At 36.0% G+C, this 15,443-nt stretch overlaps 1 protein-coding gene across 7 annotated transcripts in view; it reads right to left on the reverse strand.

Moving 5' to 3' along the window:
• The window catches only part of DENND4A (DENN domain containing 4A), a 146,384-nt gene that overhangs the window by 31,110 nt on the left and 99,831 nt on the right, over positions 1-15,443 (reverse strand). For 5 of the 7 annotated variants that reach the window (XR_008618573.1, XM_028494973.2, XM_024128847.3 and 2 more), the window contains 5 exons: positions 15,041-15,182; positions 14,505-14,636; positions 12,352-12,468; positions 11,606-11,734; positions 6,110-7,209 (listed from right to left, as the gene is read on the reverse strand). Coding sequence is in view for 6 of the 7 variants with exons in the window: in XM_028494973.2 (XP_028350774.1) it covers positions 6,110-7,209; positions 11,606-11,734; positions 12,352-12,468; positions 14,505-14,636; positions 15,041-15,182 (1,620 nt within the window). In the remaining variant the exon portion in view is untranslated. The remainder of the gene's footprint in view (positions 1-6,109; positions 7,210-11,605; positions 11,735-12,351; positions 12,469-14,504; positions 14,637-15,040; positions 15,183-15,443) is intronic. The other 2 variants (XM_024128848.3, XM_024128849.3) reach the window with 2 other exon arrangements.

The following is a 15,443-nucleotide window of genomic DNA, read 5'->3' on the forward strand; positions in this document are numbered from 1 at the left end:
CAGACCAATATCACTGATGAATATAGATGCAAAAATCCTCAACAAAATACTAGCAAACAGAATCCAACAACACATGAAAAGGATCATACACCATGATCAAGTGGGATTTATCCCAGGGATGCAAGGATTCTTCAATATATGCAAATCAATCAATGTGATACACCATATTAATAAATTGAAGAATTAAAAACCATATGATCATCTCAATAGATGCAGAAAAAGCTTTTGACAAAATTCAACACCGAATGATGAAAAAACTCTCCAGCAAGTGGGCATAGAGGGAACCTACCTCAGCATAATAAAGGCCATATATGACAAACCCACAGCAAACATTATTCTCAATGGTGAAAAACTGAAAGCATTTCCTCTAAGATCAGGAACAAGACAAGGATGTCCACTCTCACCATTATTATTCAACATAGTTTTGGAAGTCCTAGCCATGGCAATCAGAGAAGAAGTTGAAAAATCTGAAAGAGAAATTAAGGAAACACTCCCATTTACCACTGCAACAAAAAGAATAAAATATCTAGGAATAAACCTACCTAGGGAGACCAAAGACCTGTATGCAGGAAACTGTAAGACACTGATGGAAGAAATTAAAGATGATACCAACAGATGGAGAGTATACCATGTTCTTGGATTGGAAGAATCAATATTGTGAAAATGACTATACTACCCAAAGCAATCTACAGATTCAGTGGAATCCCTATCAAATTACCAATGGCATTTTTTTACAGAACTAGAACAAAAAATCTTAAAATTGGAAAATGACTATACTACCCAAAGCAATCTACAGATTCAGTGGAATCCCTATCAAATTACCAATGGCATTTTTTTACAGAACTAGAACAAAAAATCTTAAAATTGTAAGCAGACACAAAAGATCCCGAATAGCCAAAGCAGTCTTGAGGGAAAAAAGCGGAGCTGGAGGAATCAGACTCCCTGACTTCAGACTATACTACAAAGCTACAGTAAGCAAGACAATATGGTACTGGCACAAAAACAGAAACACAGTCAATGGAACAAGATAGAAAGTCCAGAGATAAACTCACGCACCTATGGTCAACTAATCTATGACAAAGGAGGCAAGTATATACAATGGAGAAAAGACAGTCTCTTCAATAAGTGGTGTTGGGAAAACTGGACAGCTACATTTAAAAGAATGAAATTAGAACACTCCCTAACACCATACACAAAAATAAACTCAAAATGGATTAGAGACCTAAATGTAAGACCGGACACTATAAAACTCTTAGAGGAAAACATAGGAAGAACACTCTTTGACATAAATCACAGCAAGATCTTTTTTGATCCACCTCCTAGAGTAATGGAAATAAAAACAAAAATAAACAAATGGGACCTAATGAAACTTAAAAGCTTTTGCACAGCTAAGGAAACCATAAACAAAACAAAATGACAACTCTCAGAATGGCAGAAAATATTTGCAAACGAATCAACGGACAAAGGATTGATCTCCAAGATATATAAACAGCTCATGCAGCTCAATATTTAAAAAAAACCAACCCAATCCAAAAATGGGCATAAGACCTAAATAGACACTTCTCCAAAGAAGACATAGAGATGGCCAAGAAGCACATGAAAAGCTTCTCAACATCACTAATTATTAGAGAAATGCAAATCAAAACTACAATGAGGTATTGCCTCACACCGATTAGAATGGGCATCATCAGAAAATCTACAAACAACAAATGCTGGAGAGGGTGTGGAGAAAAGGGAACCCTCTTGCACTGTTGGTGGGAATGTTAAGGTCATGGAAGCGACCTAAATGCCCATCGACAGACGAATGGATAAAGAAGATTTGGTATATATATACAATGGAATATTACTCAGCCATAAAAAGGAACGTAATTGGGTCATTTGTAGAGATGTGGATGGATCTAGAGACTGTCATACAAAGTAAGTCAGAAAGAGAAAAACAAATATCGTACATTAACGTATATATGTGGAACCTAGAATAATGGTACAGATGAACTGGTTTGCAGGGCAGAAATTGAGAGACAGATGTAGAGAACAAATGTATGGACACCAAGGTGGGAAAGCAGCTGGGGGTGGGATGAATTGGGAGATTGGGATTGACATGTATACACTGATGTGTATAAAATGGATGACTAATCAGAGCCTGCTGTATTAAAAAAAAAAAGGGGGGGTCTTTCATATTAACCAGATATTTACCATCTATTTTGCTCTTTCTTCATTCCCAAAGACCCAGGTTTCTTTGTGGTATAATTTTTCTTCAGCCTGAAGAACTTCCTTTAGCATATTTTATAGAGCAGGTCTGCTAGTCATGAATTCTTTTCCTTTATCTGAAAATGTTTTTATTTCACCTTCACCCCTAAAGAATATTTTCACTGGATACGGAATTCTGGGTTGACAGGCCTTTTCTTCAACAGGTTAAAAGTGTTGTTCCACTGTATTCTTCCCTCCACAGATTATGATGAAAACAAGTGGCCATTCAAATCCTTATTCCTCTGTAGGTAATGTGTCATTTTTGTTTACTAGCATTCAAGATACTTTTTATTCTTGTTTTTTTTTTCAGCAGTTATTTTCTTATTAGAAATGGATATCTTTGGTTATTAACAGTTTGCTTTTATGTATATATAGGTGTTGTTTTCTTTGAGTTTATCCTGTCTATAGTTTACTGAGTATCTGTAAATCTAAATCTTTTACTAAATTTGGGAAATTTTATCCATTATTTCTTCAAATATTTTTTCTACCATAATCTCTCCAATTCTTTTGGAATCCCAATTTTATGTTATACATTTTGATATTGTCCCACAACTCTCTGAGGCTCTGTTCATTTTTATAAAGTCTCTCTCTGTTCTTCCAACTGCATAATTTCTATTACTCAATCTTTAAGTTCAATGACTCTCCTTTGTCATCTCCATTCTGCTATTGAACCCATCCAATGAGTTTATTTCAGAGTGTATTTTTTATAAAATTTTTTGACAAATAATTAATTTTTCTGGATAAGAGTTCCTTTCTTTTCTTATTTGAAATGTGTTTTTTCTTTACTTCAGGGAATCTAGTTACAACAGCTGCTTTAAAGTTTCCATCTGATAATTCCAACATCTGGGTTATCTCAGGCGTTGTCTTTCCCTTGAGAATTAGTCACATTTTCCTGGTTCAAGTAATTTTGAATTTTATTTTGGACACCATGAATGTTATGCTGTGTAGTCTGGGTACTTTTATAATCTCTTGGAGAATGTTGAGCTATTGTATTAGCAGGCAGTCAACTAAGTTATGTTCAGATTGTAATTTGTGTTTTGATTTTTGTAGGTGGTGATTTAATCCCCAGTTTAATTCTCTAAGCCTTGTCCATGCTGGTCTGCATCTATCCCATGTATGTGTAGCTCAAGGGTGAGGCTCAGACTTGTGTGGGCCATGCACAGAATTAGGAATCCTTCTTTCACAGATTCCCCTCATACTCTCCAGCCCACAGAGGCTCCCTTCTCTGGTTCCTCTGTCCAGGAAATATGGGGATTCTCTTGAAGTTTTAGCTGCCAGGGATGCCATGCCACACTGTGACTGGGACCTGCTCTTGGGGCAAAAATGCATGAGAAAGAAAATGGGAAAATTTCCCCACAATCTGCTGCTTTGGTTTTTAAGAATCTTTAGATAGTTTTTTTTGTATTTTGTTTGGAGTTTTTAGTTGTAAATCAGTGGGAGGGACAGGCTTTAGTGGCCTTATGTTACCACAGTGGAACTAAGGTCTCACCCAAATTTTTAAAGAGTATTTTTGCTGGGTTCAGAAAAACAGGTTGGCAGTCATTTTCTTTCAGTACTCTAAAGATGTCTTTCCAATGTCTTTTGACATCAAATTTTCTATTCAGAAGACAACTGTCAGCTTTCTTACTGTTGCTCTTTTGAAGGTAATATCTCTCTCTTCTTTGGCTCCTTTTCGGATTTTCTCTTTGTATTTCATTTTCATCTATTTTAACATAAGATGCCTAAGTATAGGGTTTTTGTTTTTGTTTTTTTGCATTTATTCTGCTTGACATTTGTAGATCTTCTAAGTATGTGAGTGACATCTTTAATCACTTTTGGAAAATTCTTGGCAATTAGCTTTTTAAATGTTCCTTCTACCGCTTTTTGTCTTCTTCTGGAACTAAATTACATCAATGTTAGGCATTTTCACTAACCCCCACATTTTTTCCTGTATTTTCCAATTTTTTTTCCCTGTCTGTACTTCAGTGTGGATATTTTCTACTAACTTCCCAACTAGTTTACTTATCTTTCTTCTCCTGTTTTTTGTATGCTATTAAATCTAACTACTGCTTTCTTAATTTCACATCTTTTTCAGCTCTAGAATTTACACTGGTTCTTTTCAAAAGATAATTACCTGGTGAAATTTTGCATGTTTCTAGCTTTTTTTTTCTCACCATTTTCTCTATTTTCTTGGACATATTTTAATTACTTCAAAGTATCTTGCTAATTCAAATATTTAGATCACCTGAAGATCTGTTTCCTCCATCTGTTTTTCTTTTGTTTTTAGTTATGGTCTTTGTCTCTCAGTACAGCTTTTTTTTTTTTTTAAATATTTATTTATTTGGCTGCACTGGTCTTAGTTGCAGCACGTGGGATCTTCACTGCAGTGTGCAGGATCTTTAGTTGTGGTGTGCGGGATGTTTAGTTGCAGCATGCAGGCTCTTAGTTGAGGCACACAGGATCTAGTTCCCTGACCAGGGATGGAACCCAGGCCCCCTGCACTGGGAGTGCGGAGTCTTAACCACTGGATCACCAAGGAAGTCCCTCAGTATAGCTATTTTTAATTCAATAATAGAATATAAAAAATTATATATAAAAACTGTAAGGAATCCAGTTGATATTCTGGTCCTCTGGAAAGGACACACTTTTTCCTTGTTAGAGTAAAGGCTGATTAGTTTAATCTAATCACAGACTGAGCTGAGTCCAGCCTGGGTTGCAGTTTTGGTCAGGTCCAGTCTACCTCTGTTTTGCCAATGCTCCTAAGGCATAGCTCTGCAGGAATGTGAACTAAGGGCCTGGTGTGTACACCAAAGCTTCCCTGCCCTCACTTTCCCCAGCTCCCAGCAGCTTATGAACTAAGCTCTTGTATTCCCAGCACCATGAAACTGCTGAGAACTCTTATTTATCAGAGACTTTCTGCTTATGTTTTCAGACTCCTGTTTCATGCAGTATCAATATTTGGAAAATGTCCTGAAGGAAAAAACTTGTATCTGAGGACCCTCCAGTCTCTATTTTTGTCCCTCCAGCTCTATAAGATCCCAAAAGTCCTGCTGGCCCCCTCACCTCTCCACAGTCCTCTGATAAGGCACAGCCTGGATTTGCAACCTCTTGCTCTGTGCTCAGAATAAGCAAATGCCCCCAAGGAAAAAGTAGCTATGAAACTTCAGCTCATCTCTGCAATTCTCCTCTCTCTCGAATCTTGCCCCTCTACTTTCTAGTTGTTTCAGCAGTTCTTTGATGACTTTAAACAGATACTTTCCATATTTCATCTAGCTTTTTGCTTTGGGAGGTATGCAGGTGTATCATAAGGTACTCCATCCTAACCAGAAAGAGAAATCCTATGCCTGGCTGGTAATTTTTTTTTCTTTTTTTTTTTTTGTGGTATGCGGGCCTCCCTCTGCTGTGGCCTCTCCCATTGCGGAGCTCAGGCTCCGGACGCGCAGGCTCAGCGGCCATGGCTCACGGGCCTAGCCGCTCCGCGGCATGTGGGATCCTCCCAGACCGGGGCGCGAACCCGGCTCCCCTGCATCGGCAGGCGGACGTGCAACCACTGCGCCACCAGGGAAGCCCTGGCTGGTAATTTTTGAAGTCAATAAATAATGAAGCTCAGTAAGCATTTTGATATGACTCTAATTTTCACTCCAGCTACAGATCACTTTCTTTCAAAACTGAACTAAAAATATAACCTTAGTTAGTGAATTCTTTTCTTTCAAAGTTATTATTCAAGTCCAAATTCTGATACTTACAAACATTATGCATCCCAAGAGTCCTTTCTGTAAAGCTGTATTTTAGGAGAATGGTAAAAACAGACATCTTTACAAGTAAGATACTTTTGGTGGTGGAGGAGGGTAAAAGGAAAAGTAGAAAACACTAATAAACCTACCTTGGATGATGTGGTGTACATGGTGAATCTTGAATACCATCTGCTTGCTTTCTCTGCAACTCCTTTTCCAGCAGTGAACATACTGTTTCTTAGAACATCTAGTTTAGGTACTAGTAGTGTATCTAAATTAAATGAAGGTGATGAATGGGTTAATGCATCTTGAGATTCTTCCCTAAATGGGCAAGTAGGTGAGAAGGCTGGAGAAGACCAGAGTCTATCCCTTGGTCTGTCTTCGCTTTTTGAGTAACTTTTAGATTTGGTAAGTCTCACTGGCCCAGGAGAATTAGGAGGCAGGCTAGATCTTCTGCATGCCTTGACCAACGTTGGACTTTTCTTAATGGTTACTTTATCATCACAGGCCCGCTGTAAATCAATGCTTGGTGTTCGACTTGTCAAAGGACTGCTCATGTTATTCATATACATCACAATTTCTTCAGCTAAATCCCGCCTAGCAGATGGTGTTGAAACGCTTTTGCTATCATCTTCCTCCTCTTCCTCCTCCTCTTTTTGCTGCTGTTGAGTCTCAGCAACCAAAAGAGAGAGGGGATCAAATCCTGTTGCAACATCAGTTTTTTCGAAAGGTTTTACTGAAAAGCTGCTATTCAAGCGTTGACTCCTCTTAGGATTTTGTGGAGCAATATACCCCACTTTTGATCCATCTGTTTCATTGTCTAAGTCTTCTAAGTCAAAAATAACAGGAGAATCCACTTTATCTGCCAAACAATTAGAACCATCAAAAGGTGTATCATCATCACTAGACTCCTTCTCTATACTGTCTCTTTTTGATCTTAAAGATGGCTTTCCAATATCAAGACTATTTGGTCTTGTGCTTTTTGAGATTACATTTGAAAGAATTTTTGCATCAGCTCCTAATTTTTCAACCATATCTCCAGGGTTTGCTTCCTGGTTAATTCTATTGAGCATAAGTCCCATTAGTACTCCTCCACTAAGATTTCGGTTTCTATTTCCCCAGGACATTTGCTGCTGCAAATTAGGCTCATTGTCACTTTTATGTCTTTTCCTGAAGCATCTACTTTGAATGTTTCCTGTTTCATTTGTATCCTCAAAAGATGATATTAAGAGCGGCTCAGATGTACTTTCTAAAAAACAAGAAAAGTGTTTTTAGCCATGAAAAATGTAATATGCAAATATAAGTTGTCTTAAATATTTAAGATACTAGTAATAAAATGATAACAGCAAGCACTCATCAAGTGCCTGCTATTTCACAGATGCTAAACTAGGCACTTTATCTCACATTATCTACCATAATCATTCCAACATCCTTATGGGTGGAGAAAAAACTGACACTCAGAGGGATTACCTAGCCCAAAGTTACCCAGTCCTTAAGTGAGAGAACTGGGATTCAAATCAAATATGAAGAGTATGATCTGAGATATAAGGATGCAGTGCTTTTTAAAACTTGTAAGTTAAGATTAATATTTACCCTTGGTATATTTAACAATAATAACGAATTTATGTCCATTTCACTGAACGGATTAAATAACTGGTTATACAATTGTGGTTGTGCTAGACGACCTTAAGATTCTGAGTCTTCTGCCTATAAAAAGAAAAACAAAACCAAAACCACTAAACCAAACCAAATAAAAGGCAGCTATGTGAGCTTTATTCATAAAGAAAAATTATTTTTAAAACTCCAAATCCTGGGGCTTCCCTGATGGCAGTGGTTGAGAGTCCGCCTGCCGATGCAGGGGACACGGGTTCGTGCCCCGGTCCGGGAAGATCCCACATGCCGCGGAGCAATCTTATAATCAAAGATGTAACTCTAGGACTGCATTTAAATAGATGTGTTCCTTTTCAAAGTAAGAACTATGCAATGGCCTAAAGACAAATAAAGCTGGTTATCAAATTATACCAGGGGTTGGCAAACTACACTGCTGAGCCAAATTCAGCCTGTGGACTGTTTATATACAGTCTCAAATGGTTTTAACATTTTAAAAGAGTTGTAAAAATCACACACACAAAGAACAAGCAATAGAGACTGTATGTGGCCTGTAAGGCCTAAAATGTTTACTACCTGGCCATTTACAGAATAGTTTATCTGACTCTAAGTTTATATACCTGCTAAATTCCACCAGACTAGGCTGGATGCTGTGCACCTCTAACAGAGAGGCTGCAAACTATTTAACTTCCTTGGGCCTGGTGGCTCTATGACATAATTCTGGCAAGTGATAGTAAAGTGGTAGTTTTTGAGGGTTTCTGGGAAAACGTCTGCTTTCCTGGTAAAGGAGACAGATGTGGCTGGCACTCCCCTTGCCCATTCTTTCTGCCTTGCACAGATAGGTGGTGCCTGAAGTTGCCAGCGGCTGTATTATAATCATGGTTAGGTTCAGAGATCTGATGTAAAGCCCCTGAACCAACATCTTGGGCAATTGTTTACCTTTGAATTTCGTAAGAAAAGAAGCCCTCAACTTGTTTAAGCCACTCTTAAGTCATATTTTCTGAGCCTTAAAACTGAAAGAATTCTGAGCTGATTTACTAGCCCTTTTTTTAGATCTTTGAACATGCTATAATCCCTTCCTACTATACAGCCTTTACATATTGCTTCCTGCTGCTTGGAATGCTCCCTTTCAATTTTTCCTTTGGAACCCCTATCCTCATTTGCTTTCTACTCACCCTTCAGATCTAAGCTCAGAAACCATATTATCAAGGAAGGCTTCCTGACCAATGTCCCTCTAAACCCAGGACAGGTTACATATTCTCATGGCAACTTACAGCCCTTCTTTTTTTTTTCCTAATTTATTTATTTTATTTATTTACTTTTGGCTGCATTGGGTCTTCGTTGCTGTGCATGGGCTTTCTCTAGTTGTGGCGAGTGGGGGCTACTCTTCACTGCAGCGTGTGGGCTTCTCATTGCAGTGGCTTCTCTTGTTGCGGAGCATGGGCTCTAGGCGCACGGGCTTCAGTAGTTGTGGCACGTGGGCTCAGTAGTTGTGGTTTCCGGGCTCTAGAGAGCAGGCTCAGTAGTTGTGGCGCACAGGCTTAGCTGGTCTGCGGCACGTGGGATCTTCCCGGATCAGGGCTCGAACCCGTGTGCCCTGCATTGGCAGGCGGATTCTTAACCACTGCGCCACCAGGGAAGCCCTTACAGCCCTTCTTGCCAATATTTAATATCAGGGTGTTTTTACATTTACTTGATTATTTGATTAATGTTTTCCCAGCCCTCCCATGTACTTCTCTATGGAGGCAGGGACCATGTTTATTTTTGTTCTTTACCATATCCTCTGTAGCACCTGGCATATGGTAGCAGGTATAGTAGGAGCCCAAAAAATAATCGCTGAATGAATATTGTCTGCTGGGAAACAACTGCAGCCAAGAGGCCAACCCAGGATATAACATAGTATAATATATCATAATATGACATGTTACAGCTAAATGTGGTAGCTAAAGGTAAAAAGTTAAAGCACACTAAAAGCAGAATTAGGCTTAAAAAAACATTTCAGAGTATGTTTTCATACTTCAGAGCATGTTTCATTTCAGAGTAAATTGTCTTGTGATTGAATTCTCAGTAATTCAATATACATTTATCAAAATGTTAAAATTCCCAAGATAACCATGAAGTAACCATAGGATGATGATTTTATTTCAATTACCAACCAAACATTAAAACATTTCTTTGGTTATTCCACTCCCACATCTTTTAGAAGCTGTCATTTACTTATATAATGATATAAATAAAATATACATATACTGTACTGCAACACATGAAGAAACTTGAAAGGTGTTTTGAATCCTAGCAAGTACTAGTATGTCAGAAAAAAGTTACAGAAAAGTAAGTATTCCTATAAATCCCACATATAGTCTTTGGTAGTAGTGATAAACCCAGAGTACTTAACAGATGGGAAAGTTTTCAAGTCAAAAATCTTAAGGATAAACTAACAACTCTAGCTCATACCTAGGAAACCTATTATATGCTTTAAAAGATTGGCTTTTTAAGCACAGAGGACAATCAAAAGCCAGATGCTGAGTCAGATGCTTATTACTATGACAAAATGTCAGAATCAAAGGATGGTTTACAATCATATGAAAACAGAAAGTTCATAAAAGCAGATCTTAAGCAAACGGCAAGCATGAATAGACAGTAACGAAAGAACAAGAAAGCAAAGACTACCAAAGGCCAGTTATTAAGAGTTATAATTAGACAATGATTAGGAAGGACTGAATGGTTGTGAAGCAATTACATTATACCAATGAAAAAATTTTAATGTTTAAGTTATAATAATTATCTAACAAGGAAATGTGAAGAAAGACAGTTATAGATCATTTAACTTTTTTTTTGATAGCTAGAGCAGGGGTCGGCAAACTTTTTCTGTCATGGGCCAGAAAGTAAATATTTTAGGCTCTGCAGGCCATACAGTCTCTGTGGCAACTCCACAGCTCTGCCAACGTAGTGCCAAAGCAGCCATAGACAATATGTAAGTGAATGAGCTGGGTGTGTGACAATCGAACTTTCATATAATTTTCAGGTGTCACAAAATATTTTTCTTCTTTTGATATTTTACCATTTAAAAATGTAAAAAAACCATTCTTAGCTTGTGGGCCTGTACAAAAACCAGGCTGCAGGCCTGTTTGGCCCATGGGCCACAGTTTGCCTACCCCTGAGTTAGAGGCATATCTAACTATGCTGCAGAAAAACAAACATCATTGCAGCAGCAGGGCCCTTTATAGAGATATTTCAGCCTTGACAGCACAAGTCCTTCAATGTTTGTTTAGATTATAATGATGCAGAACTGAGCTAATACAAAAATAAAATAATGTAATTATGAAATCAGACTATTAACACTAGAAACTCTGAATCTTATATCTGTTTAGTGCCCCCCAAAACAGTCTGATGAAAAACTTGTGAGACCAGGTATTATCCCAGATCCTAAAATGACTTTTCCATTAACTAGCTGAGAACTTATGGGACCTGCCAATAGTCCGACTATGCCTGAGTTTTCTCATCTTTGAAAGAGTGCTAATACCTCCTCTCACTAATATAAGCACTGCTGTAATAATAAATGAAAAATAATATCTGAAAAGTGCTTTGAAAAGAAAAAATATTAGGTATTGTTATTTAAACTACCTGAAGGACTATCCTTTCGCCTCTGAAAAAACAGGAACAATACGAAGACTAAGGAACTCTATGCTTCATTTAAAAATTGGTGAGGTGTCTGGTACCCTCAGATTGATCATCTCACTTGCTCCCCACTTACGCCTTCCCAAAACTCCCTACAATCCAAACTCAAAAGGTAGCTTGTAGGTATGTCCCTTTACTTTGTTACAATAAAAGCTTGAACAAACTAGATTATAAAATACAGAATTTAAGCTTCTAAACTATACCATGAGAGGCTGCACAAGTATACCAAAAAACCAAAACCAAACAAAAAAACAAAAAATGAAAAAATCCCTAGAGAATTAAGACTTAAAAAAATATATTCACTAGAAACACAGATACAAGTTATTCTGCACATAACAGACTTACACCATTCAACTTACCTGTGCTTTCTCCTGATGTTTTATCAGCACTGTCATTTGTAGCACTGAGGCGAACTATACTGGAAGAACTTTGATAATTGAGCTTAGGAAGACAATCAGCACTTCCCTTTGCACTCTCGCTCTCTGACACTGTAAAGATTAAAATGCAACTGTTAAGATGAAATCTATATACATCAGAGGAGCCATAAAGAGAAGTAGCTTTTAGTTCTAAATACTTCTACCAGAAAATACATGATGAGAAAATATTGAACACCTCTATATCTATATTTGTCAATCACAAATAAGTGATACCATTCATTCAAGTCCTCAAGGTGTGTATCAAACAACTAAGTACTGGTCACACATGAGGTCCATGCATACATTTTATATTTCTTCTTTGGTTGTGAAACACTGCTTTTGATGGGGGAGGTAAGCAGGAAGAATATAAGTCACAGACCATAAATAAAAGCATTAGATAAAAATATTGTTAAGCCCCAGAAAAGAGCCATTGTTTGAAGAAATATATATTTCTACTACAAGAATAGTATTTGATTGGAGGGTGTTTTGCCACTGAGACTACAAACTTCACACATGAAGTACTTGTACACTGGAATATTAGGTGGTGTAGAGGGCTTATAATGGGAGGAAATAGGAGTAACAATGGGAAAATGAAACATAAAATTAGTACTTTTACACTTAAAGTCACTCGAGAGTCATTTCTATTAATGTAAGCTCACAGTTTTATACAATATCAACTTAGTACCTACAGGAACTAGAATCACTCCCTTTCTTATCATTTTCTTCTTGAATGTCCTCAGTAGATGTATCCCCTCTTCTAACTTCATCCTTAGATAGTGAATTATATCCAAGGTCAGACTGGCCACCTGGAAAAAGAAAAAGACAAAAAACCCTATGCTGTTTATCATAAGCTTCTTTAGTAAGAAGAAGTGGAATTAGAAGCAACACATTGGTGTTTAGATTTACTCATAGAAATTTTTCTGGATAACTTCCAGTGGAAAGCATTATTTTGTTAGCTCCTCCCCATCTCTATTAACATAAGAAAGGGATGATCACAAAATAATTTATTTTTAGTTTCACAATGTAGTCAACAGTAATTATGTATGTTCACACTACTATCTGGGCTCCAAAAGACACAGACAAACCACACATTCTTTATACAAGTCCATGACCTTTCTAGGTGAAGGTCTGAAATCCAACTAAGCAATGGAGAAGAAAAATCTGCAGGGAACTCCTAACAAAACACTCACACACAGATCACTGGAGCCAAATGTCTAAATCATCTGACCAAAAAAATGGGTTTATTTAAATTTATTGATAGGTAGTTATTCTGAAAATTCAACTGAATAATTACTGAATTGCACATGAGTACAAATACATGGGAATGAGAAAAAAATCTAGTGTTAAAGATATTAAGAAAAGCAAACTTTGCAACAATATAAGAAAACTTCTAATACACTGTTCTGTTAAAGAGGCTCTCTATAATTTTCAGCAAACTGTTTTCACTAGATTAGCATCAAAGCATAAGGTTTTGAATTCTAGTACTCTACCTTAGGAGACATGATTTTAAGTAAACCACTTAACCTTTTTGTTTGAATCTCAAGTTCCCAGATTTATAATATAAAAGGTTGTTATGATTATATGAGTATATGACTGCATAAAAAATGGTTTTATAAACTTGCAAAGAACTATTTAAAGAAATTGTATTAAGTATCATTAGGTATTTACTTTAATATCTTTGTTATAATTTTGAGTTTGGTATTTTTTCTAATCAGTTTCATCTCTATATCCAAAGAAACTATAAATTACAAAATGTGAAGATAATCTTGATAAAATTCATGGTTTTATTATAAGGTTCTGCACTGCTTTAAGATGGCCTTTTTAAAGGCCACAGTTAAAAACAAAAGATGGATTTCTTCATTTTTAAGAGATAATGCCTAAGGATGACTACTACAACTCTGTGATTAAATTCACAATTGCATCAACAAGAAACAAAACCAGCCAAGGAAGAACAACATATCAACGCACATAGCTTATATTTATTACTCTTAAAAGTATGCATAAAAGGAGACAGACCAACATAATGTTAAAATTTGCAGAGATAGAAGCCTCCATATTTTATTATTAATGCTTGGATTTTTAAATTTAAAGTTTCTGTCCATTAATAGGTAGCTCTTATAAGTGTATTCAAAAGTCATGTCTAATTTTTATAATGTAATAATGAAATGGACAGAATTATTTAAATAATTTAGGTGTGTCAGTTTTAATAATACTTAGAGAAAGCTTATGTACAAATCTTATATTTTAATGAAATTAAGTAATCTTCAGTGCTAGAATGTTACAAGTTTTATATATATTTGAATTTTTTCATTATAGCTTTTAATTTTAATATAGTTTAAGACTCGCAAGAAGTTGCAAAAATAATACAGTACAGAGAGTTCATGTGTACCCTTTATCCAGCTTCCCTAAATGATAATATCTTACATGAAACATGGGACACTGTTAAATCTTGGAAACTGATGTTGCTATGGTACTATTAACTCAGATCAGGGATCTAAGTTTCTTTTTTTAAAATCCTAACATTAAAAAACTATAACATGTTCATAATACAAAGAGGAACTTATCCTAAGAAAATGATATGATAAAGAGACCTGTGTACTATCCAGAGTTAATTGGATTATCATGGACTAAATACTCGAACACTTTCTTAAACTTTCATTTCTATTCAAATAGAGAATGAATAAAATTGCATAGTTATTAAATACAATGTCATATGCCTACCATATAAAATTAAAAAGTGACAGTTACATATATCACTGAAAATTAAAATCTAAAAAAGACAGGCTAGCAAACCTAGTTTTTTAAATGTATTGTAATAATGTATACATAAGCACACACAAACCTGTACTAGATCTATCATCAGAAGCATACACTTTGATTAAACCCGTATTAAAAGGTGCCTGCTCCACAGTGTGTGTCCCATGACCACTATCCATGCTGCCATGACTAACAGCATCCAGGTCACTGCCATCTGCTTAAGAACACAATTTGACAGCATTTTACTACTCACGGAGATACCAAAAATACATATTAGTTTGCTGCTCAAGTTAATAATCTACTAATACTGAACATGACAAGCGTCACATAATTAGCAAAATACAACTATAACAAAGAAACCTATTGTGAATTATTAATGAATACTAAAACAAGACCACCAAAGGTTGAAAATTTAACAGTTACAAGAAAATAAGTAAAATTTGGTGTTTTTTTAAATGGGAAGAACACTCTAATATTAGAATTTGCTTAATGGCAATAAAAACTAGAAAACATTCAATATTTTGAAACTAATTAAAATTTCTAAAAAGTGGAAATTGTAACTAGTCAATTCATTTTAAAGAAAAAGTACAACATATACATCCCTTAAAAACCTCTAATTACCTGAGAGAGTTGTTTGTGATAAATGTGCGTGTTTCTTTAAAGCTCTTTTGAACTGTGCTACTCCTAAAACAACGTTTCTCACTTTTGTCCAAAGAAAATAGCCACTACGACTCCTTGAAGGCCAGGTACTTTCCAAAACAGCCTATTCATTTGACGAAATAAAATAATTAGTAAAATAATTTTTATAAATGAACACCCACTGGCTTTAGAGTTAATTTAAAGAATAAGTAGATTGTATAATCCAAAATATCAATAGAACAAAAAAAAATCTTACTTCCAATTTACAAAATATATTTTAGATACTCTAAAATAAATACCAAATAACCCCTGCATCATTTATTTCTGCCATTAAACTAAGGTTGTAAAATCACAAAAGTTATACTCTTTCTCCATTAAGTCAAAT

The sequence above is a fragment of the Physeter macrocephalus genome, chromosome 11 (genome assembly GCF_002837175.3).
Source record: "Physeter macrocephalus isolate SW-GA chromosome 11, ASM283717v5, whole genome shotgun sequence".
NCBI classification, from domain to species: domain Eukaryota; kingdom Metazoa; phylum Chordata; class Mammalia; order Artiodactyla; family Physeteridae; genus Physeter; species Physeter macrocephalus.